Source organism: Mesoplodon bidens, assembly GCF_964165515.1.
Source record: "Mesoplodon bidens genome assembly, chromosome: 15".
NCBI lineage: Eukaryota > Metazoa > Chordata > Mammalia > Artiodactyla > Ziphiidae > Mesoplodon > Mesoplodon bidens.
Window position 1 is genome coordinate 75,764,692 of NC_138171.1, and position 22,315 is coordinate 75,787,006.

Below are 22,315 nucleotides of genomic sequence, written 5' to 3' on the forward strand. Positions count from 1 at the left end.
ACAGAATTTGCTGTGAACATCTATGAAGGTGAGGAGTCCTGAAGTTCTAAATGATTTCTTTTAGACACACAGCCAAATAGCAATAACTGCACCAATGCTGCTTGATTTTCTCTTTAATTTTAAGGATAAAGAATTAAGGAAACTCAACTATTTGATCTCCAAATTACGGTTTGAGTGAAAACAAGTCATTTTTAATGAGCTGTGTTGATAAAAACAAAAAATTTATATACTGAACCTTCAACTAGTCAAAACCTTTGGGGCCCAAAATGTACAAATCCGCCCCTACTTTCACACCAGAAGCCTGGAGACCTACACTATCTGATATAGAAACCACTGGCCACATGTAGCTATTTAGGCTTAAAAATCAAAACTTGAGTTCCTCAGGTACACTGGCCACATTTCAGGTGCTCAAGAGCCATGTGTAACTCGTGGCCATCCACTGGACAGCTCACAGATTGAACATATCCACTCTTGTTGGAAGTCCTATCAGACATGCTGCTTTGGACATATAGATGGAACCAGGCATGTACCAGTTCCTGTTCTGTAGAGTGTGTTTTTTTCCTAACTGAATCATTCATAGGAACTAATACTTTTACAATGTGTCTTTCTCCAAAAAAGGCAAAAAGTTTATGTTTTCACAGGGTCCTGTTAATCAAGATTTCATTGAACAAACACCAAAATAGAGTCTCATCAGACTAGGTCAAACTCTTAGATTTTGTTAGATCTCCAGAGGACCTTGCATGCCCCCCAATTCTGTGTGTTCATTTTATAGAAGAGAGAAAAGAGACCCAAAGATAGGAAGCTCTTAGTGATGCCAGGATAGACTCCTCTGCCCTGCAGTAAAGCAGGGAATTAGCTTGTGATGTCAGACCTAAGAGATTAGAGAGTAGCCCCATGATCCATTGACACCTCTATCACAAAATGTTATAGATCAGAAGACTGATTTCTCTCTGCCATGACTCTCCTTTTTTCTGTCCTTACCACACTCACACTGGATGTGCACATCTTCTTTAAATGAGTACAGCTGAAAAACAAGAGCCTAGAACTTGACACCTATCTTTCTTGAATATTTCATACCTAGCCTTTGGGATTCTAATGGAAATCAATTATAGTACAGAGTGCACATTCGTCTTGTTTGCCTAAGATGAAACTCTGCAGTCAAAGAGAACATGTTTTGGGATTCGCCTACAAATGTGGTTGCCATGACAACACCTGGCTTAGCATCACTCCAGTAACAGGATGACTTAGTATATTAATCTAGGTCCTCATGACAGCGTCCTGTTCTATGATGGTTTGATTTCATTATTTTCATTATTTTCTATTAAAGGCATTCTTGGACTCAGTAGCATATCACTTAAATGCTAAAATTAAATTCAGTTAAAGAAAGCGGCTGAAAAAAATGTTTTGTTCTTTGATGATGGTTAAGCTGGGAATGGAGTTGGTAGTTAGTGGACTGATAGGATGAGCCTTCAAATACAAAGATAAAGGTAACAGTAATAGATGCTGCTGTGCCTGGTCTGATCTCCTCTATGGGGTTGGTGCCACAACCCTCAGTGTCTAGGAGTACTGGCTGACTGCAAATCACAGCTGCACTTTTCTCCCTAGAGTTGCCCTCAGACGATGGGAGTTCCCTTGCCTCAAAAAGGAAGGTTCTGTAAAACCTCTGACACCTTTAGCTGAGTGATATGGGGTTACAAAAGCCCAGTCTCCTTACCTCAAGCTAGAACAACACCAGAGGGCCGTTTATGCTAAAGAATTTCCTGTAGTATCAGACCGAGGCTGGATTTCAGCTAGAAAGACACCCAAGCTTCTTCCTCTGCCCTATGCTCCTTCTCTCCCACCCTCTAAGGGGTTTCTTCTGAGAGCCTTCCCTTGATAAATTGTGTGTACACAAATCCCCTTTTCAGGCTCTGATAATAGGGAACCTGACCTAAGACAATAAACGTTTCGGGTAAGTGTCTAATTAATTGCTCTGTAATAGGAAACTAAGAGGTTTATATCCATAGCATTACATGGAAAAGCTGCGTCAGCATCTTTAGATGTGATTTCAAAACTGTGAATTTGATATGATCACTTATTCTCTCTCATTTTTAATATACACAGTGACTTTTTGTTTCAGGTATTGAACTGATCCCTCAAGTGAGGATAGAAGATTTAAAGCAGATGAAGGTAAAATTACTCTGTCATTTTGCCAGCACTCTTGTGTTCTGCCTGTTGGTGAAACTGACTTATTTTTGTTTCTCACCAACTGTAATCATTGTGGTAGTACTACACAAACTTATTTGGGATACTGTTTTTCTTCCCGCCCCCCACCACAGGCTTACTTGAAGCATTTAAAGAAACAACAGAAGGAGCTCAATTCTTTAAAGAAGAAACATGCAAAGGTACAGTGTTTTGTGTGAGCAAGCAATGTGTGTGTGTAGTTTTGTTTGCTTGTTTGTGTGTTTTTTTTCCTTTCAGCTCTCTGATGAAACCTCACAGCCAAAAACACTACTTAGAAACTGATACCAGCCAACTGGGCAGAAGGACCTTCATTTTAACTGGTTAGAAATGAAATTTAAAAAAAGAATCCATTTGGGATTGGTTGTCACTGATTTGTGATCTGTGTTTCTAACATTTATTTCAAAAGCATAACAAGCTTCACCCATTTCAAAATTGTTTCATAATTTGACTTTATCTAAACGAGTGGGCTGTCACCTGACTATTGAAAACCAGCACATAGTCTTAGTCTCTGGGTACCGAAATTCCCTTAGTCACTGGCAAATAGTTTGCCATACACAGTGTGTCAGGGGAGATGCTGGCCAGCTCCAAACTTCTCACCCAAGCCACCTAGAGAAAGAGCTTGTCTCACCTTCCCCCCATTATGTAAACTCTGCTTGCTGGCCTACTTATGGAATATAGTTGTTGTTCCTACTTACTCATAAGAAGAGGTCTTTGGACAGTGATCATGAGAAATTCTAAGTTAGCTACAAGTTTAAGAGAATAGCAGGAATTCTCGTGTAGGTTGAAAAACTTCACAGCACCCAGACACCATCCTGCTTTCAAGTCTTCCCTCACCGGGAAAAGAGACAAACGTGATATCTTTTTCCTTCCTAAGATGTATCACAACAGCTGCTGCTGCTGGAAGGGTAAATATGTCCTCTTCCATTACGGGTAAGGAGAGCAAGAGAAATTTTAATTTCTTAACTTGAAAGGACTTCTGAATTCTTTTAAGCTCATGTTGCCATCCCACTTCTTTATACCCTGACCCCAGCCTCAAACCAAGGCACAGCCTGCAGAGCTGGACTTGAGTGATGAACCTCTGAGTCACTTCAAATACGAAGATGCAAAGAGTGCAGCCTGGAACTCTCTCATCTCTTTAATGGTTTGTGCTCCTTTGAGAAATTTGGCCTAATATTGGCCTAGTAATAGTCCCTATATTATTGGCTTCATGGATTTGTTGATATAGAGGTCACTTCAAAGACTGCTCGAATTTCAATTCTATTCAGTGAAATTCCTTTCATTGCCCATGTGGGAAACTCGCCACAGATTTTTATAAGTGTGGAGACAGAGCTCAAGTAGGGATTTCCATTTTCTTGGTCATTGGCAACAAGCTGGAATATGGAAAGGGAACAGAAAAGGGAGAGAAAAGGAAATGCAAGTGCACTTTCAATGACTTTGGTTATTAGGAATGGAGTTGGTAGGCATATGGTAAGGTGTCATCCACCAGATTTTCCTTCTGTTTAAGTTGGATCTCTGTTATTGAGGCAGGCATCTCAATGGCCTTTGGACTGATTGGAAATTTAAACATTTTGGCCTGAGTCTCATTTAATATTTCCTTGAGGCATGACCAGGAAATATACCATGTCTGATAATAATAAGAATAATATACCATCTAGGATTTTTGTATGTGAAGTATTTTCCAGATGCTGTGCTCAGCACTTTATATTTATTACCTCATCTTGTACTCTCTACCCTATAAGATAAATTCTAAGTCCCCATTGTGCACATGTGGAAGTTAAGATCAGGGAGGTGAAGCTGTGTAACTAATGCCCCAGCATTAGAGGGTAGCAGAGCCAATATTTGAACCCTAATTGTCTTGAGTCTGGAACCCATACTCTTATTGCATTATTCTGTGAAGGATATTGGATGCTTCAGTAAGTAAACAAGTTCCCATGTTGCATCAAAGGCAGTGGCAGCACATGGGACAGTATGTAAATCTCCATCTAGTTTGTACAGTGTCAATATACTGGTTACCTGGACAGCTGCTGAGGAAGGTTGCTCCTTGGTTCTTTAGAACTTAACCTATATAACACTGAGCAGAATTGTCTGCTGATTCCCTATCTAAACCTTCGAGTTCAGACTGTCTCAGTTCTATTAACAGGCCTATCTGCTTAATCGGAAAAGTGGCAAAGATGGTGTCTTAGTCAGTCTGGGCTGCTATGACAGGTTACCATAGACCAGGTGGCTTAAACAACAATTTCTTTCTTAAAGTACTGGAGGCTGGAAGACCAAGGTCAGGGTGCACCCGATTCAGTGTCTGATGAGGGCCCCCTTCCTGGTTTACAGACAGCCTCCTTCTTACTGCTCCTTACATGTTGTGGAGAGCTTTCATCTCTCTCCTGTATCTTCTTATAAGGGCACTAATCCCATTCATGAAAGCTCCACCCTCATGACCTCACCACCTCCCAAGGGCACCCCCTCCAAACACACTGGGGATTAGGGCTTCCACATATGAATTCAGAGTGGGGAGGGATACAAATATTCAGTCAATAGCAAGTGAAAAATTATTTTTCCATGAGAGAATTTACAGGTAGCTTTGATAGCTCTTCCCCTCCACCTCTGATGCCACTGAACTTTATTCCTTCCATTTTCTTCACGCTTATTGGTGAGGAAATATTAATATTTAGTAACAAATAAATTCTATATGGCTGAATAGAATCCAAGTTGCCTTCATTTGCAGAAACAACTTCAAGCTTCTTGGAGCCCCACATTCTAATAGAACCAAAACTTAAAAGGAGATTTTAAATCTCCCTAAATCCTACCATCTAAATTTGTGTGGACTTTCGTAACAGCTTTAGTGTACATTTTTTGGAGGAAGCCTTCAAAATGCCTTCGGTCAAGTAACAGAGCCAAATTGCACAGTAAAATATATAGTGCTTGCCTGATGCTTTTCAGAATGCTTTCTGAAAGCATTTCTTAGCAGGCAAATGAATTTCATGCTTTGTTTTCCATATCCTCATGTACTTCAGAAGTTCAAGTCACAAATGTATGATTATAAGCTTATGATGAATTCCTTCTCCCACATTAAATACACAGGGGGCCCACTTTTCTATTCAGCCTGCTTTGGCAGTATAATTTATGAACTCTGAATTCCATAATCTTTTTATATAGAACTACTACTACTAATAAGGCTGACATTTATTTAGTGTCACTTTTGTGTTACACATGGTATATACATTCTTAAATTCTCACAATATCCCTGAAACCCAAATGGTACTATCCACATTTTAGACATGAATAAAATGAAATTTAGAGAAGTTCATAGAGCAATGTAACTCATTCATGCTGGTTATAATTAAAGTGTTTTTCATCTTTTTGAACTGTCCAAAGGCTTTGCAAATAATTATTTTCAAACTGTTAGACCTTTCTCTCTATAAAGTTTCTGTAATTTTTCAGTCTATAGTACTTCCCTAATTCTTTCCACTGTCTCATCTGAGCCAACTTTTAAGATTAAGGGTATATTGGAATATTTACTTGCCCAATATATACTGAGGTCTACTCAACTAATGTGCTTGTCTTTAAATCTGAAAAAAAGAAACACTGATGAAGGAGGTGAGAGGATGTGGTGAATCTATTACCACTGGACCCACTTAGTGCCTGATCCCATTTGATCTTATTTATCCTAACACTAGTTTTTCTATCTGTCAATACTTTTCAAAAGGTAAAACTAGCTAATATATACATAAGCATTTATTATTTGGTATTCTTATAACAATTATATAAAGGAGTATTATAATTATATTAATTTGTATCAGTTAGCTTTTGCTGAGTAACAAACTATCCCCAAATGTAGTGACTAAAAACAGCCACTGTTTATTTAGCCCACAATTTTGTAGCTCAGCTAGATGATGTTCCTGGTCTCATCTGGGTTCACTTGTACATCTGCTGTCACTACCAGTTTGGCAGGTGGTGGGCAGATGTGGGGGGCTGGCTGACTTTGGAAGGCCTCTGCTTTCTGTGGTCTCTCATCTTCAGCAGTAGTCCAGGTTTGTTCACATGCTAGGGGTCCCAAGAGACCAAGCCTTAGCTCAGAACTGGCACAGCATCACTTCCACCTCCTTCTCTTGGCTACAGCGGGTCACAAGGCTGTCCCAGTTTCAAGGTATGAGGACTCTACTTCTTGGCAGGAGGAACCACAAAGTCAGGTTGCAAAGGGGATTGGATACAGAAAGAGAAATCATTGTGGCCCTTTTTGCAAACAGTCTACCAACCATTTGCCAGATGAGATAATTTATACTTAAAAGAAACACAGCTTGACTAAATCACCTAGCTTTTAAATGGTGGAGCCAAGCTTTGGACCAAATCTGATCTGACTCCAGAACTCAAGCTCTTCATCACTATATTGGGTTGCCTCTGAGTTTTCCCACATTAGTTTTTATTTCCACACATCTTGATGGTCTTAGTAAAAGGTTTTTAAGAGAAGTCATGAGTCTACAGGGCACAGATACCTTGGCATCCTTTGGGACTGCTTTGTCAACACATGATCCTTGGGCCAAGAACTGGAGGCTTCATAGAACTGCATATTCTTGTGCCCACTGGAGACTTTGTTATCATCTCCAAGGAGAAGTCTAGGAAATACATTTTAAATAAGCTCCTCTCTTATGCACACTAATGTTTGAAAACTGTTTCTTTAGGAATATTATTTAGCACTCTTTACTATTCCTCAGTGAAAACCCCACTAAAGGCCTGTAAGGTGCAGAGCAGGCCTCCCTGAAAAATGGGTTTTGCCCTGTTGTCAAGCAATAGTAAGGATTAACTACCCCAGCCTTTCTGTGAAACAACATTTATATAACCCTTTCTAACAGTTATGGTGTTACCTAAGATGGGGCTAAGGTTTGCTACCTCAAAGCTCTGGGTTATAAAATAACCTACAGAGGAGGGAAAGTAGCCTATGCTGCACCTTCCAATCACAGCACCCATGGGTCAACCATGGCACATGGTAGCCAAGAGCAGAGACCAGTACTTAGTCCATGTTCAGTGACTGTAGGGCACTCTCAGCTATTACATACCAGCCTGATTAAATCATGCCACTTCTCAGAAAGGGAAGCAGAGAATGTGGTTTACTTAACTTAGTGGCTTAAGAAATGTATGGTCCATAAGAGCTTATTTCCAAACTTAAAGGTTAGCTGCAGGATGGAGAAGGAATAGTGATATGACAATGAGGATCTACCATATACGAAAGAGAGCCAAAGAAATAGTTGTGAGATCTGCTGTTAAGACAGTGGGAAGAAAAGATAGGTAATGACCATTTGAGCCCCAAATGGGATCAAGATGCTAGCTAACATGGCTAGTTTTCGGAAAATGGCAATGGTCAATTGCTTTTGATCCTCTGAATGCGGTTGACAGTCAAACTGCTACTTGTCTCTCACTTTCTCAATTTGAAATGGAAACTAGTGGACTGCTTTTCAAGTGTCCATTAGATGAGACACAGAAAGAGCAGAACTAAGCAACTGTGATCCCACACTAGCGCAGGGCTCATCTGGGTCCAGAGCTAGGGTTGCTTTCATTAAAAGACAAGCATGCTTTTCAATTATCAGATGTGGTCCAATCCTTAGAGCAAAAAATTTAAACCCAAAGTTAAAAAAATATCCCCAATAACACATTAGAAGAAGAATTCCAACTCAGATGAGGTAAAAGAAGTAAATGAAGGAAGTTGGCCCCATATAGAAAACAGGGAGCACTCATTCTTGTCCAAAGGGCAAGTCAGACTCAGTTCCCACCATTGGTCTGAGTCTGAGGTCTTCCCACCTTGAGAGTCTGTGGGCCAGCTTCATTCCCTAAAGGAGAATCACAGAACCTGAAATCTTACATGAATTTCCTCTTCTTTTAATATTGGCCACTAATTCAGTCTTTTTCTGAAACACCATGTAGGCAAAAAAAAAAAAATAAAAAAAAAAATAACAAAAACTGAATGCATCCCTTGGACCACCAGTTTGCAGCAGCATCACTAGATGAGTCAAATAAAATGCCTGAGAATCTGACTAAAATTTGGCATTTCAGTAAAGCTGCTAATGGAAAATATGCTGTTTGCTATGCAAGCAGTTTTGCTGATAGCAAACACCAAGACTACTGTTAAACTCATCAAATGTAATTTGTGGTAACAAGTCAGTAACAGACCTACAACTCTGTCATGAAGTAGAAATGGGCAGAGACACAGCAACCACCCACAAAGGCAGCTTACTGGTAATCTCAGAGGTGCGTGTTGAGCAAACACGATTTACTCAGATGTTTCAGTATCGTCTGTGGCGTGAGAATTTATGCCCATAGTCACATCAGCCACAAGAATGAATTGCAGCAGAAGTTGTTCCCAGAAGAAACTGAATTTACTCTTAACTTTTTTTCCACTGAGAAAATAGATATACTGTAGTTTTTGAGGTTACTATTGATTTTTTTTTTCCTTTAGCAGTTGATGGTGGTAGACAGTTCTTTTTTTTTTAATTGGAGTATAGTTGATTTACAATGTTGTGTTAGTTTCAGGTGTACAGCAAAATGAATGAATTATACATATACACATATACAGCAGGTACTCTTAACTTTGATAGAAACATATACAAATCCTGCTAAAAGCCGTACATTTATTTCCCCAAAATGTTCCAATTAAGATAGACTTTTAAGTCAACATATTTAATTTTGGTACTCTTGACCTGAAAGAATGAAAAAGGACTTATCTCTTCCATAGGGTCTCATGACTCAGTTAAGGACCAAAAGAATAAAATCAATGATAGATTTTTTTTTTTTAGTATAAATAGGCTTAGAGATCATTTCCTGGCTCCTCTAGTTTGTACAATAGGAAGCTGAGGCTTGAGCCCACTGCCACGTCCATCATGTGATGATCAGTAATTAGGTCCCCATTCCTTTGTGAAAGGGGAAGTGGTGCCTGGGAACCAGATTATCCCAAAACTTCAATACCTGCTACCTACCACGCAGGGATAGTTTTGAGCACAGAGAGAAACACAAGAGATAATTTTTCAAGGTGAGCTTTCTTGTTATGTGTATTCATTGTAATCATTTTAATTCAATATGCTTCTATTTTTTTTTAATTCTATATACATTAGGTAACTTGCAGCTCATAACCATGAATTAGGTTGGACAAACAAGGTCCTGTTCAGTTTTCTAACAAAGAAATTGAAGCCTGGAAAGATTTACGTTTGTTACACAAGGCCACTAGGATGAGCTGGGACCAGAATCCAAGTCCTCTTACTGCTTTTCCATGCTAATTTTTTTTAATTCATGCAACAAATATTTATTGAATCTACTGTGTGCCAAGCATTGGGCCGTGTAGTGGTGAAAAAAAGAGGTTTTCCCTGCCCTTGTAGAGCATATCTTATATACTTCAAGCCATCATGAATGCCTTTATGGTACAAACACCCTCATTCCTCATATCTTAATTGGGTTAATTAAGGTTCACCAGAATACTTCCTTAAGCAATAGTCTATGTCAGCTTACTTCCAATCCTCAGAGCCTCTTTTTTTTTCCTTTTCTTGTGCTGCACTAGAATATTTAAAGAAACAATCTTCTCCACCCTCCTTTCAATGATATTTGCAAGAGACATAAGAATGTGGCACCTCTGAAATGCTTTATTCTAGATTTGCATAGAGCCCCTTATTTGCCCAGGAAAATTAATACATGTGACAAACAGGCATGATGATTGCTAAATCTTAGAAGGAAGGCTAGTAGTAGGGTGATTTAGTGGGGTTTTTTCCCCATGACAATGCAAGAGTAGCTAAATCCATTTAAATAAGGATACATCGACCTGTCAATCTATTCCTGCGGCAGTAGGTTAAGCTTGGAGGAAAAGTTTATTGATTTAACTTCTCAGGCTGTTCTCCCTTCTCCCAGGTCACTCTCTGCATGTTTTCATGAGTACTGAATAATATAAGTAGGTTTGTATGTAATTGTATTTTGAATAAGGTATAACAGACATTTGAAATATGATTTCTCTTATATTTAATCCTAACAACCCTATGAAGTAGGCAACAATCTCCCAATTATAAAGATTGAAGAAGGTATCACTCTCCCAATTATAAAGATGAACAGACTGAGAGGGTAAGAAGCCTGTCCTAAGACCTAAGACTGTCCATGTCCTTAACCCAATGCAGAACCCCTAGTTTATAACACAAAAGGGCACATATATTGGTAACAGGACTGGACTTACGAGGTGTTTCAGGTTACCACAAATTAAGCAGGACATTGTTACATATAATTCCCTAACCCCAAATCCAGAGCAAGGTAACAAAACCTTGGAGCACTCATTGTCCCTGTTATCAGGACCTATTCCGAGAACCTTCCTGCCTAGCATGACCTTCGTCCATGCCTTCTTCCAGAGGCATTTATTCACTGGACAGGAATGCTGAGACCATATGCACCAATGCATTTCTGAAGAATTTATATATAAATGAACTGTAAATCAAGTCCTGTGTTAACCTGCTAACAGTGTTGGGAAATTAAGAAAATCTTGGGAAAGTTCAAAATCCCTCCCCCATTTATATTTTATGAAATTTTTAAAGATATTCATGAATTAGGTTAAAGGTGAGCCTACCTTAGGAAAAAAATTAATTAAAAAAATAAGTCACTCACTTTTGTTACTCACTTAAAAAAAATAAGCAAAAGGAAACATGACCATGAGGGTAGTTACATAACCTGAACAAAGTCGATCCATTCCAGACTTTATTATCATCTCATTTCTCTAAGTTTCTCAAGAGTAAGACTAGGATATAACATCAAGCACCATCTTAGAGTGGATATTACTGATTGAACTGTTTTCCTCTATGATTAGGGGCTGAGCAGCTAAAGAAATCTGATTTCAGTTAAGTCCCTGGCTGTGGCCAAATTATCAGGAAGAAATAATGTTTATAAAGAAATACTTATTTTCAAAGCATTGCAGCCCCATTTTCAGTGATTGAAGGAAGCAGATGGAGAAATATTTTAACTATCTGTAAAACTGAAGGCCAGGGTTCCTGAACATTCTGTCAGCCTTGTGAGTGCATCTAGATTAGGAAGCTGGCAAAAATATCAGTTGATGGGTATTCAAAATGAGCTGATATTGACAACCACAGTGGAGGTTCTCATTGTGTAATGATGGTATTCAAGACCTTCCAAAAAGTGCACGGTGTTTAGAAGCCATGCTACATAATGAATAGTTATATTTAGCATGTGAAAGAGAATAAATATGGTAGCTGAACTTGGGTTTTTGGGACTAGGTTGTAGAAGGGGCAGTGGACTAATTAGATGACTCAGCAGAACAAAGATGGAAGGGTGGCAGTTCTATGGAGACATATATGTGCAAAAGAAAGAACTTTGGGATGATTGGTGTTGCCCAGCAGTGGGCAGGGCTGCCTTTTGAGGTGGGCATGTTCATTGGACTGAGGCTGGAAACCCCCTCGTTGGAGATACCTTATGTGAATACAAGAAACTGTTGGGTTGGGTGGGAGATTGGAAGTCTTTCCAGCTCCCAGACTCAGTTACTCCTTGATTTTCAAATCAGGACTCTGAAAGAGCTGGTGAAAATTATGCCAGCCCAACATGGGATAAAGTTGAGCAGCTGCACAACAGGTCTAACTCGTCACTACAAATTCTTCTCGTTCAGGAGCACAGTACCATGCAGAAGCTACATTGCACACAAGTTGACAAAATTGTGGCGCAGTATGACAAGGAGAAGTCAACTCATGAGAAAATCCTAGAGAAGGCAATGAAGAAGAAGGGGTAAATGCTGTATATGTCCTTCTGGAGGCTTTTTGCCTTTTTATGTTTTGTCTTTTCCCACAGTTCAACTGCCTGTTTAGGCCAAGGAAGAACTTAGTCTTAACTGTGTTTTCATCATTAACAATGATTCCTGGAAAATAAGTGAGTCACTCAGCTGAAGGGAGTGACTGAAGTGGAAAAGAAGAGCTTTATTCAAGTTCTGCAGCTGTTGGTTAATGAAGTAATAACTGTGTCTTTCATGGTACCTTTAAGGTGCATGAGGGTCGAGGGGGAGAAGGAAGGACAAATTACAGTTGGAAAAATTCCAGAAATCATTTTGCATTGCTAGGTAATAAATAATAAGGTTGATACACTCAAGGAAAAAAAATGCAATTTTGATGTTTAATATTACACGAATCCTTAGCTTATGCCAACAGACGAAACTGTTGAATAAAACCTATCACTGCATTTACCTTGAAAGATTTTACCTAGTTTTTAAATTTTTTATTAGTTTCTGCTTTATAACAAAATGAATCAGTTATACATATACATATGTTCCCATATCTCTTCCCTCTTGCGTCTCCCTCCCTCCCACCCTCCCTATCCCACCCCTCCAGGCGGTCACAAAGCACCCAGCTGATCTCCCTGTGCTATGCGGCTGCTTTCCACTAGCTATCTACCTTAAGTTTGGTAGTGTATATATGTCCATGTCTCTCTCTCACTTTGTCACAGTTTACCCTGCCCCCCTCCATATCCTTAAGTCCATTCTCAAGTAGATCTGTGTCTTTATTCCTGTTTTACCCCTAGGTTCTTCATGACATATTTTTTCTTAAATTCCATATATATGTGTTAGCATACGGTACTTGTCTTTCACTTTCTGACTTACTTCACTCTGTATGACAGACTCTAGGTCTATCCACCTCATTACAAATAGCTCAATTTTGTTTCTTTTTATGGCTGAGTAATATTCCATTGTATATATGTGCCATATCTTCTTTATCCATTCATTCGATGATGGACACTTAGGTTGTTTCCATCTCCGGGCTATGATGAGTAGAGCTGCAGTGAACATTTTGGTACATGTCTCTTTTTGAATTAATGGTTTTCTCAGGGTATATGCCTAGTAGTGGGATTGCTGGGTCATATGGTAGTTCTATTTGTAGTTTTTTAAGGAACCTCCATACTGTTCTCCATAGTGGCTGTACCAATTCACATTCCCACCAGCAGTGCAAGAGTGTTCCCTTTTCTCCACACCCTCTCCAGCATTTATTGTTTCTAGATTTTTTGGTGATGGTCATTCTGACTGGTGTGAGATGATATCTCATTGTAGTTTTGATTTGCATTTCTCTAATGATTAATGATGTTGAGCATTCTTTCATGTGTTTGTTGACAGCCTGTATATCTTCTTTGGAGAAATGTCTATTTAGGTCTTCTGCCCATTTTTGGATTGGGTTGTTTGTTTTTTTGGCTCTTGAGCTGCCTGAGCTGCTTATAAATTTTGGATATTAATCCTTTGTCAGTTGCTTCATTTGCAAATATTTTCTCCCATTTTTAGGGTTGTCTTTCGGTCTTGTTTATGGTTTCCTTTGCTGTGCAAAAGCTTTTAAGTTTCATTAGGTCCCATTTGTTTATTTTTGTTTTTATTTCCATTTCTCTAGGAGGTGGGTCCAAAAGGATCTTGCTGTGATTTATGTCATAGAGTGTTCTGCCTATGTTTTCCTCTAAGAGTTTGATAGTTTCTGGCCTTACATTTAGGTCTTTAATCCATTTTGAGCTTATTTTTGTGTGTGGTGTTAGGGAGTGATCTAATCTCATACTTTTACATGTCCCTGCCCAGTTTTCCCAGCACCACTTATTGAAGAGGCTGTCCTTTCTCCACTGTACATTCCTGCCTCCTTTATCAAAGATAAGGTGACCATATGTGCATGGGTTTATCTCTGGGCTTTCTATCCTGTTCCATTGATCTATCTTTCTGTTTTTGTGCCAGTACCATACTGTCTTGATTACTGTAGCTTTGTACTATAGTCTGAAGTCAGGGAGCCTGATTCCTCCAGCTCTGTTTTTCGTTCTCAAGATTGCTTTGGCTATTCGGGGTCTTTTGTGTTTCCAAACAAATTTTGAAATTTTTTGTTCTAGTTCTGTGAAAAATGCCAGTGGTAGTTTGATAGGGATTTCATTGAATCTGTAGATTGCTTTGGGTAGTAGAGTCATTTTCACAATGTTGATTCTTCCAATCCAAGAGCATGGTATATCTCTCCATCTATTTGTATCATCTTTAATTTCTTTCATCGGTGTCTTATAATTTTCTGCATCAGGTCTTTTGTCTCCTTAGGTAGGTTTATTCCTAGATATTTTATTCTTTTTGTTGCAATGGTAAATGGGAGTGTTTTCTTGATTTCACTTTCAGATTTTTCATCATTAGAGTACAGGAATGCCAGAGATTTCTGTGCATTAATTTTGTATCCTGCTACTTTACCAAATTCATTGATTAGCTCTAGTAGTTTTCTGGTAACATCTTTAGGATTCTCTATGTATAGTATCATGTCATCTGCAAACAGTGACAGCTTTACTTCTTCTTTTCCGATTTGGATTCCTTTTATTTCCTTTTCTTCTCTGATTGCTGTGGCTAAAACTTCCAAAACTAGGTTGAATAAGAGTGGTGAGAGTGGGCAGCCTTGTCTTGTTCCTGATCTTAGTGGAAATGGTTTCAGTTTTTCACCATTGAGGACGATGTTGGCTGTGGGTGTGTCATATATGGCCTTTATTATGTTGAGGAAAGTTCCCTCTATGCCTACTTTCTGCAGGCATTTTATCGTAAATGGGTGTTGAATTTTGTTGAAAGCTTTCTCTGCATCTATTGAGATGATCACATGGTTTTTTTCCTTCAGTTTGTTAATATGGTGTATCACGTTCATTGATTTGCATATATTGAAGAATCCTTGCATTCCTGGAATAAACCCCACTTGATCATGGTGTATGATCCTTTTAATGTGCTGTTGGATTCTGTTTGCTAGTATTTTGTTGAGGATTTTTGCATCTCTGTTCATCAGTGATATTGGCCTGTAGTTTTCTTTCTTTGTGACATCCTTGTCTGGTTTTGGTATCAAGGTGCTGGTGGCCTCGTAGAATGAGTTTGGGAGTGTTCCTCCCTCTGCTATATTTTGAAAGAGTTTGAGAAGGATAGGTGTTAGCTCTTCTCTAAATGTTTGATGGAATTCGCCTGTGAAGCCATCTGGTCCTGGGCTTTTGTTTGTTGGAAGATGTTTAATCACAGTTTCAATTTCATTGCTTGTGATTCGTCTGTTCATATTTTCTATTTCTTCCTGATTCAGTCTTAGCAGCTTGTGCATTTCTAAGAATTTGTCCATTTCTTCTAGGTTGTCCATTTTATTGGCATAGAGTTGCTTGTAGTAATCTCTCATGATCTTTTGTATTTCTGCAGTGTCAGTTGTTACTTCTCCTTTTTCATTTCTAATTCTATTGATTTGAGTCTTCTCCCTTTTTTTCTTGATGAGTCTGTCTAATGGTTTATCAATTTTGTTTATCTTCTCAAAGAACCAGCTTTTAGTTTTATTGATCTTTGCTATCGTTTCCTTCATTTCTTTTTCATTTATTTCTGATCAGGTCTTTATGATTTCTTTCCTTCTGCTAACTTTGGGGGCTTTTTGTTCCTCTTTCTCTAACTGCTTTAGGTGCAGGGTCAGGTTGTTTACTTGAGGTGTTTCCTGTTTCTTAAGGTGGGATTGTATTGCTATAAACTTCCCCCTTAGAACTGCTTTTGCTGCATCCCATAGGTTTTGGGTCGTCGTGTCTCCATTGTCATTTGTTTCTAGGTATTTTTTTATTTCTCCTTTGATTTCTTCAGTGATCACTTCGTTATTAAGTAATTTATTGTTTAGCATCCATGTGTTTGTATTTTTTACAGCTCTTTTCCTGTAATTGATATCTAGTCTCATAGCATTGTGGTCGGAAATGATACTTGGTACAATTTCAATCTTATTAAATTTACCCAGGCTTGATTTGTGACCCAAGATATGATCTATCCTGGAGAATGTTCCATGAGCACTTGAGAAAAATGATTTTATCTATTGATAGAATTAAGCTGGGGGAATGTTTCTGTGATGCCGCAAGCTCACTGAATAACAGTGTAGGAGGGAAACACACTCAGTGCCAGCCATGGAGAAGTGATAAGTTGGATGCTTAAAATGTGCCTTTCAGAGACACTCTCTATTAATAATATGATGAAGCACTCTGACTTAGGCCATAATAAATCAGAGCATATATGCTGAAAGCAGAAGTTCAGGGCCTATTCTGGTTTCAGCAATGATATGGATATTCCAAAATGAAAAAGTAATCACTGAAATAAGCAGTAATATTTTCTGGGCAGTTGCCTATTATATATTTCCTACTCACAATAGAGTAAGAAGCAAAAATTACCCTACACTGCCAAGAAATGCTATTTTTCTCCCTTGCTGGCATGTGTCAAAAACAAAAATCTGGCTTTACAAGCAAAGTGGAAGAATTGAAAACTCGCTTCAAGGCTGAGGTCCTATTTTTCAGTTCTCATCCTAAATAGTGTATTATTGAATAAATAAAGAATAGCTTGAAGAAAAGCAGGAACCAAAATGGAAACTCTGAAAACAAACCTTTAACAATGAAATAATTGTTAGGTCTGAAATGTCTCTTTGTGTAGTGGTTGAATTGAGTAATCACGATACAGATATTTTGTAAGGTGTGCATCTATTACTGGAAGAACCAAGGTTGCCCAGTGAGCCATGGCGTCCATGTTTGATGAACAAATTGTCTTCATTGGAAGGCTTTGGAGCAAAGGTTCCTGGGAGAGGAAAGATATCTAATGCCTGGCATGCATTTGTGGTTTTCCATTTTCAGGGGAAGTAATTGTCTCGAAATGAAGAAAGAAACAGAAATTAAAATTCAGACGCTGACATCAGATCACAAATCTAAGGTAAGAAAATGCCTGTTTTTTCAGCAGCAACTACGGAAGATACTGTGTAAGTTTTTAGAAGCTGCACCCAGTTTAAATCAGAAATAACAGTAGCCTGGGGCTGGTCTGGGCTCACTGGCTTGGAGAAGAGCCATTTCATGGAACACCTTTTCCTTAATTTGTAAACATATGCTCACAATATCTATGTTGTCTGCTTCAGAGGCATCAAGGGAAATAATAAATGGACTAAAAGGAAATAGTGTATAAAATACAGAATATGATTCCCTATAGAAGTAACATTGATCATGGAACAGAAAACCACCCACCTTGAGGGTTCAGTAGCTCTTTTATACTTATTCCGTCCTAACTTTGCTATGGAAGTTTGGGATGGGAAAACATCCAGAGCTGAGATTCTAGGAGATGAGCCTAATTACTTGGATTCCCCCAAAGACATAAGAAAATAGTTTAGGGGACATTAATTAAGATTATGGACATTTTGGAGAGCTGAGCACCAAGGTGCCATCAAGAACATAAATAATTATAATAATTATAAAAGAAAAGAAACTGTGAAAGAAAGTTTCCAACTATAGCTTTTCGTCAAACCAGCCAGCCTCCATATGTCTACATGCAGCACTGTCATCCAGCCAGCGACCCTGCCACACACCTGGGCCAGCCAGGCATCCAAGCCGAAGTTCTCTTTGGTGCTGTGTATTTTGTGTCCACTCTGCCATGCAGTCTGTAGAGGCAGTAAGCTGTGTATCTTTGAGAGTTGTTCCCCACTCTCTCTTTCTCTCTTCTTAACTGGAATATTTGAGAATTAACAACTATGCAACATGCCATGATTTTTAAATGCTTTGCATAAATAGGAAAGCAGAAACATTGTCCACCATATCAATTTGCTTTTGCTGCATGAAACACCATGCCAAAATTTAGTAGCGTAAGACAATTACCATGTATTAGCTCACAGTTCAGTGGGTTAGAATTTGGGCTATACTCCACTGGACAGTTCTACTGATTTTGGCTGGGCTCGTGTGTGTCAACAGTCAGCTGAGATTGATGGCCTCACTCAGCTCTCTGATGGGTAGCTGACTGCTGGTTGTTTTTTCCTACATGACCTCTCATCCTCCAGCAGGCTAGCACAGGCTTTACCACAGGTTAGCCTCAGGGTTCCAGGCATAGAAAAAGGATAAGTACTTTCCAAGCTTCTGCTTGCATCACATTTGCTACTGTCTTGTGGCTAAAGCAAGTCACAGGTCAACCAGATTCAAGGAGGTGGAGAAAGAGACTCTAGCTATTGATGAGCTGTAAAACCACAGTGTGAAGAGTGTGGATACTCTTTGCAGGGGAAGACTTTCTACCCCAGTGTCTGTTAAAATGACACAATGTCATGATCCAGGAATAAGAGAACATACATCTCTCTATTCAGATCTGTGGCCTTGTGGAAGTGAAGCTAGAAAAATATGATGTGATGAAGAGAATTCTGATAGAATTGGTAAAGGAGCCCAAAGCCCAGACAAACCAGAGTGTGGGCGAGTTAGGCAGTTGAAATAACGGGTCATGATTAAGTATTTAGAGCCAAAGTGATTGCTCTATTTTAATAAGCAATGACTTTCTGATTCCCACTGATTAGTACATGTTTTTGCAGGTTATGTGGGTGTCTACTGATTGACCAAGTAAACTGGTGGGAGGGATCTGAAATGCATGGCTAATATTGTGCTTTCAGTTCCTACCTGACCTGTGAGAATTCCAGGTGGCACCACCCCCTTTTCCCCACGCAGGTCAAGGAGATCGTGGCACAGCACACAAAAGAGTGGTCAGACATGATCAACACCCACAGTGCAGAGGAGCAGGAGATCCGGGATCTGCACCTCAGCCAGCAGTGTGAGCTGCTCAAAAAGCTCCTGATCAACGCCCACGAGCAGCAGACCCAGCAGTTGAAACTGTCCCATGACAGGTGGGAGAGTTAGCTCCAGAAGAAACTCCCAATTTTTACAAAAGACTAGTTTTGTGTGGGGTGTGTGTGTGTGTGTGTGTATGCACCTGTCAAGGTAGTAAGGAAAATCAACTTGACATACAACATTGAGCTTTTACATATATCCTATTGTACAGTTGATGTGAGCAAGAGGAACTATAAGAAATGGCCTCTGCCATCAAAGGGCTTCCAAGCATTGGCAAGATCTCACACTCCCATGACAAATTAAGTCACGTTACAAGTAGCGTATGATACATACTAAAAAGTGTCAAAGGCTCTACCGCCTCCAAGTGGTCCCAGATGCTTCACAGAATGATAGGACTGCAGGTGGCCTTTGAAAAATGATCTGGAGCCTCTTAGAAGAGAAGACATAGAAGGAGATAAAGACCAAGCAGTTGAGCTCCTAGAGGGATTGGTTCTGATCACTCAGAGGTACCTAAGGAAAGACCCTTGTTTCCATTGTCTGGACTATGAATTCTAGAAAAGCAGGCCTGATTAAGAAACAGCAAAAAGTATCTGTTTATTTTGGTCTCACCCCATTTCAGCCAATTGCATGTTGCAGATGATGAGCTGGACTTTTTCCTAGGGCAGAAGAGTGTTTAGGTCAGTTATGTCTTTTTATCACAGCTTTGTTGCAGCTCGCCTGCACCTTCCCTAGTGCCAACTGTATGCCACAGTTATGGTCTGTTGATACACACAAAAAAGTAGAAAACAGAAGGATTTTACAAACAAATCAAAAAAAAAACTTTTAAAATTTAACTGCATGAATTATCTAGGCACATTCTCAGATTTCCAACTTTATTTTGGAGTGATATACAGCCATAAGGACATGAAGTATTTTTGCCATAGTTTCTGATTCTCACATGAATCAACTAAATGAGGTATACTATCCTGAGTTTACTGTGGGCTAAGTTTCCAGACCCTATCCATTTTCATGTATTCTATTTATTTGTATAGGATTAAAAGTTGTCTTTTTTTTCCCTTAGAAATGTTCTTGATTTAGTACACAGGATGGTCTGTTCATCATCCTCCTTTTGACCATTGCTACAATACCAGATTTTAGGTGTCCACCCTTATTCAAAGATACTTCAAAGAATAAGGTACTCTATTCTAATTTTTTGAAGTTGAATAAAGGGAAAAAATTAGCCCACAACAGCAGACATTGTCTAAAAAAAAAGTAAATGAATTCTTGCATGACACAGGAAGTCATTTGAAGGAACCATAACCTTATTACTAACTTACCTTAAAAAATAGATCGATGGCAGGGGTATTTTTCAAAAAAACAACAGCATCGAAGCTTTTTCTCAAGCATTCTATAGTTGTGTTTCTTTGTCACCATCACAGCTGTCGCTCTCGGTTAAAAAATCTTGCCTTCTTAACATTCAGCAGCATTATTTGGTTATAGATAAGTGCTTGTTGAATGAAAGAACTTGTTTAATAACAAGTTATGAAAAATTTTGAGAGCCATTTTCTTGGTCCCAGGAGTTTCTATACATATTCCAGCCTCTGTGGTCCTAAGGTCTCTGACTGAAGAACTCTCTGTTTCAGCTTTGTCCATCCCTTTCCCTGAAGTACAAACACTACTTAAACAACCTCACTCCTTGGTCCCTCATTTCCAGGCAGTGCTTCCAGGAGATTGCCACAGGTTCCTGGGAAGATTCTTTGTTAATAATATTCATTTTATTATTCTAAATTATATGCTTTTCATGTACTCATCAATAATCTAAAGATATGAGTTTTTGTGGTACACACACGTATTCACACACACAGTGATCAGTCACCTGTAAACATCCTTTTCCCCCCTATTTCTTATGCTTATTTGAAACCATTTCATCCCCTTCCTTCCCCTGGGCTTTCAGAAAACAGGATGGTCACTTGTGAGTGTTAGAATATCCTTTCTCTTCCAAGCCATCTGATCCCAAAAAACATGGGGCAAAGCTGGAATATCCTTGTATTTTACTGATCATAAGTGGTTGTCCCTGTGCATTATTTGATTACTCTCATGCTGTACTCACTATTTACTTTTTTAAACTTGTATATAGGTTGGTAAACATGATTGCCTGAGATATTTGTATATAACTTAGGATTTGTAGCTTTTATTATTCAGAATTCTTATGGCGTGTTAATGACAGTGTCCTACTCTGGGCAGCTGAATATGATCATTGTGTGGTTAGGGTTAGCTTAGACACACATAATGTCACTTCTTCCCAGCCCACCACTGTTACTTCACAGTGACCCACTGCCTCCAGGAGAAGCATCCTCGTGGACCGGGGCTCCTGCCCTCCTTGACACAGAGTACAAAACAACTTGATGAGCCCAATAGTGAAATAAAAAGTGAACCTAGTTCCGTTGTTACATGTGGTTCTGTTTACGTTTTCATTTTTTTTAATTAGAGTTAAATATCCATAACATGAAATTTACCATTTAACCATTTTTAAAATGTGTGGCATGAAGTATATTCACACTGTTGTGCAACCATCACCACCATCCATCTCCAGAACTTTTTCGTCTTCCCCAGCTGAAGCTCTATACCCACTAAACACTAGCTCTCCACTCCCCTAATTTATTTTTCTTCTTTCCAGTCTTATTGAGATGTAATTGACATACAGCACTGTATGGTTTCAGGTGTACAGCATAGTGTTTTGGCTTTACATACGTCATGAAACGATTACCACAGAAAGTTTAGTGAACATTCATCATCTCATATAGATATAAAAGAAAAGAAAAAGAAAAAAATATATGTTTCCCTTGTGATGAGAACTCTTAGGGTTTACTCTCTTAACAACTTTCATATATAAAGTACAGCAGTGTTCATTATATTTATCATGTTGTACATTACATCCCTAGGACTTATTAATCTTATAACTGGAAGTTGGTACCTTTTAACCACCTTCCTCCAATTCCCCCTCCTCCCACCCCTGCTTCTGGTAACCAGAAATCTGATCTCTTTTTCTAGGAGTTTGGTTAGGTTTGTTTTTCGTTTTTTGAAGTACAATTGATCTACAACACTATGTTAGCTTCTATGTTAGTACACAACATAGTGATTCAATATTTCTATACATTACAAAATGATCACCACCTGTTTGTTTATTTTTAATACATAGGGAAAGCAAGGAAATGCGAGCACACCAGGCTAAGATTTCTATGGAAAATAGCAAAGCCATCAGCCAAGATAAATCTATCAAGAATAAAGCAGAACGGGAAAGGTGAGTCAGAACGCTCACTGCCGGAATATAACATTGACTTGAATACACAGACTCGACAATATTTCTGTGTTTATACACACATTCACATTTGCGATATAAAAAAACCTGTGAATTCTGGTTTAGAATCCTGCTATTATAACTGCTAGAAGATGTATTATTATTGCTGTAAAACATCTTCTGATTGTTTACTACCACTAGTAAAACAGATTTACATTCAATATATGTGTGCTAATTTACAAACAAAATTAT

At 38.8% G+C, this 22,315-nt stretch overlaps 1 protein-coding gene across 1 annotated transcript in view; it reads left to right on the top strand.

Moving 5' to 3' along the window:
• The window catches only part of PLCB4 (phospholipase C beta 4), a 421,917-nt gene that overhangs the window by 387,859 nt on the left and 11,743 nt on the right, over window positions 1-22,315 (top strand). Inside the window, exons 30-35 of the mRNA XM_081256673.1 lie at window positions 2,120-2,169; window positions 2,319-2,384; window positions 11,849-11,964; window positions 16,834-16,909; window positions 18,667-18,842; window positions 21,965-22,066. Coding sequence (XP_081112799.1) covers window positions 2,120-2,169; window positions 2,319-2,384; window positions 11,849-11,964; window positions 16,834-16,909; window positions 18,667-18,842; window positions 21,965-22,066 — 586 coding nt within the window. The remainder of the gene's footprint in view (window positions 1-2,119; window positions 2,170-2,318; window positions 2,385-11,848; window positions 11,965-16,833; window positions 16,910-18,666; window positions 18,843-21,964; window positions 22,067-22,315) is intronic.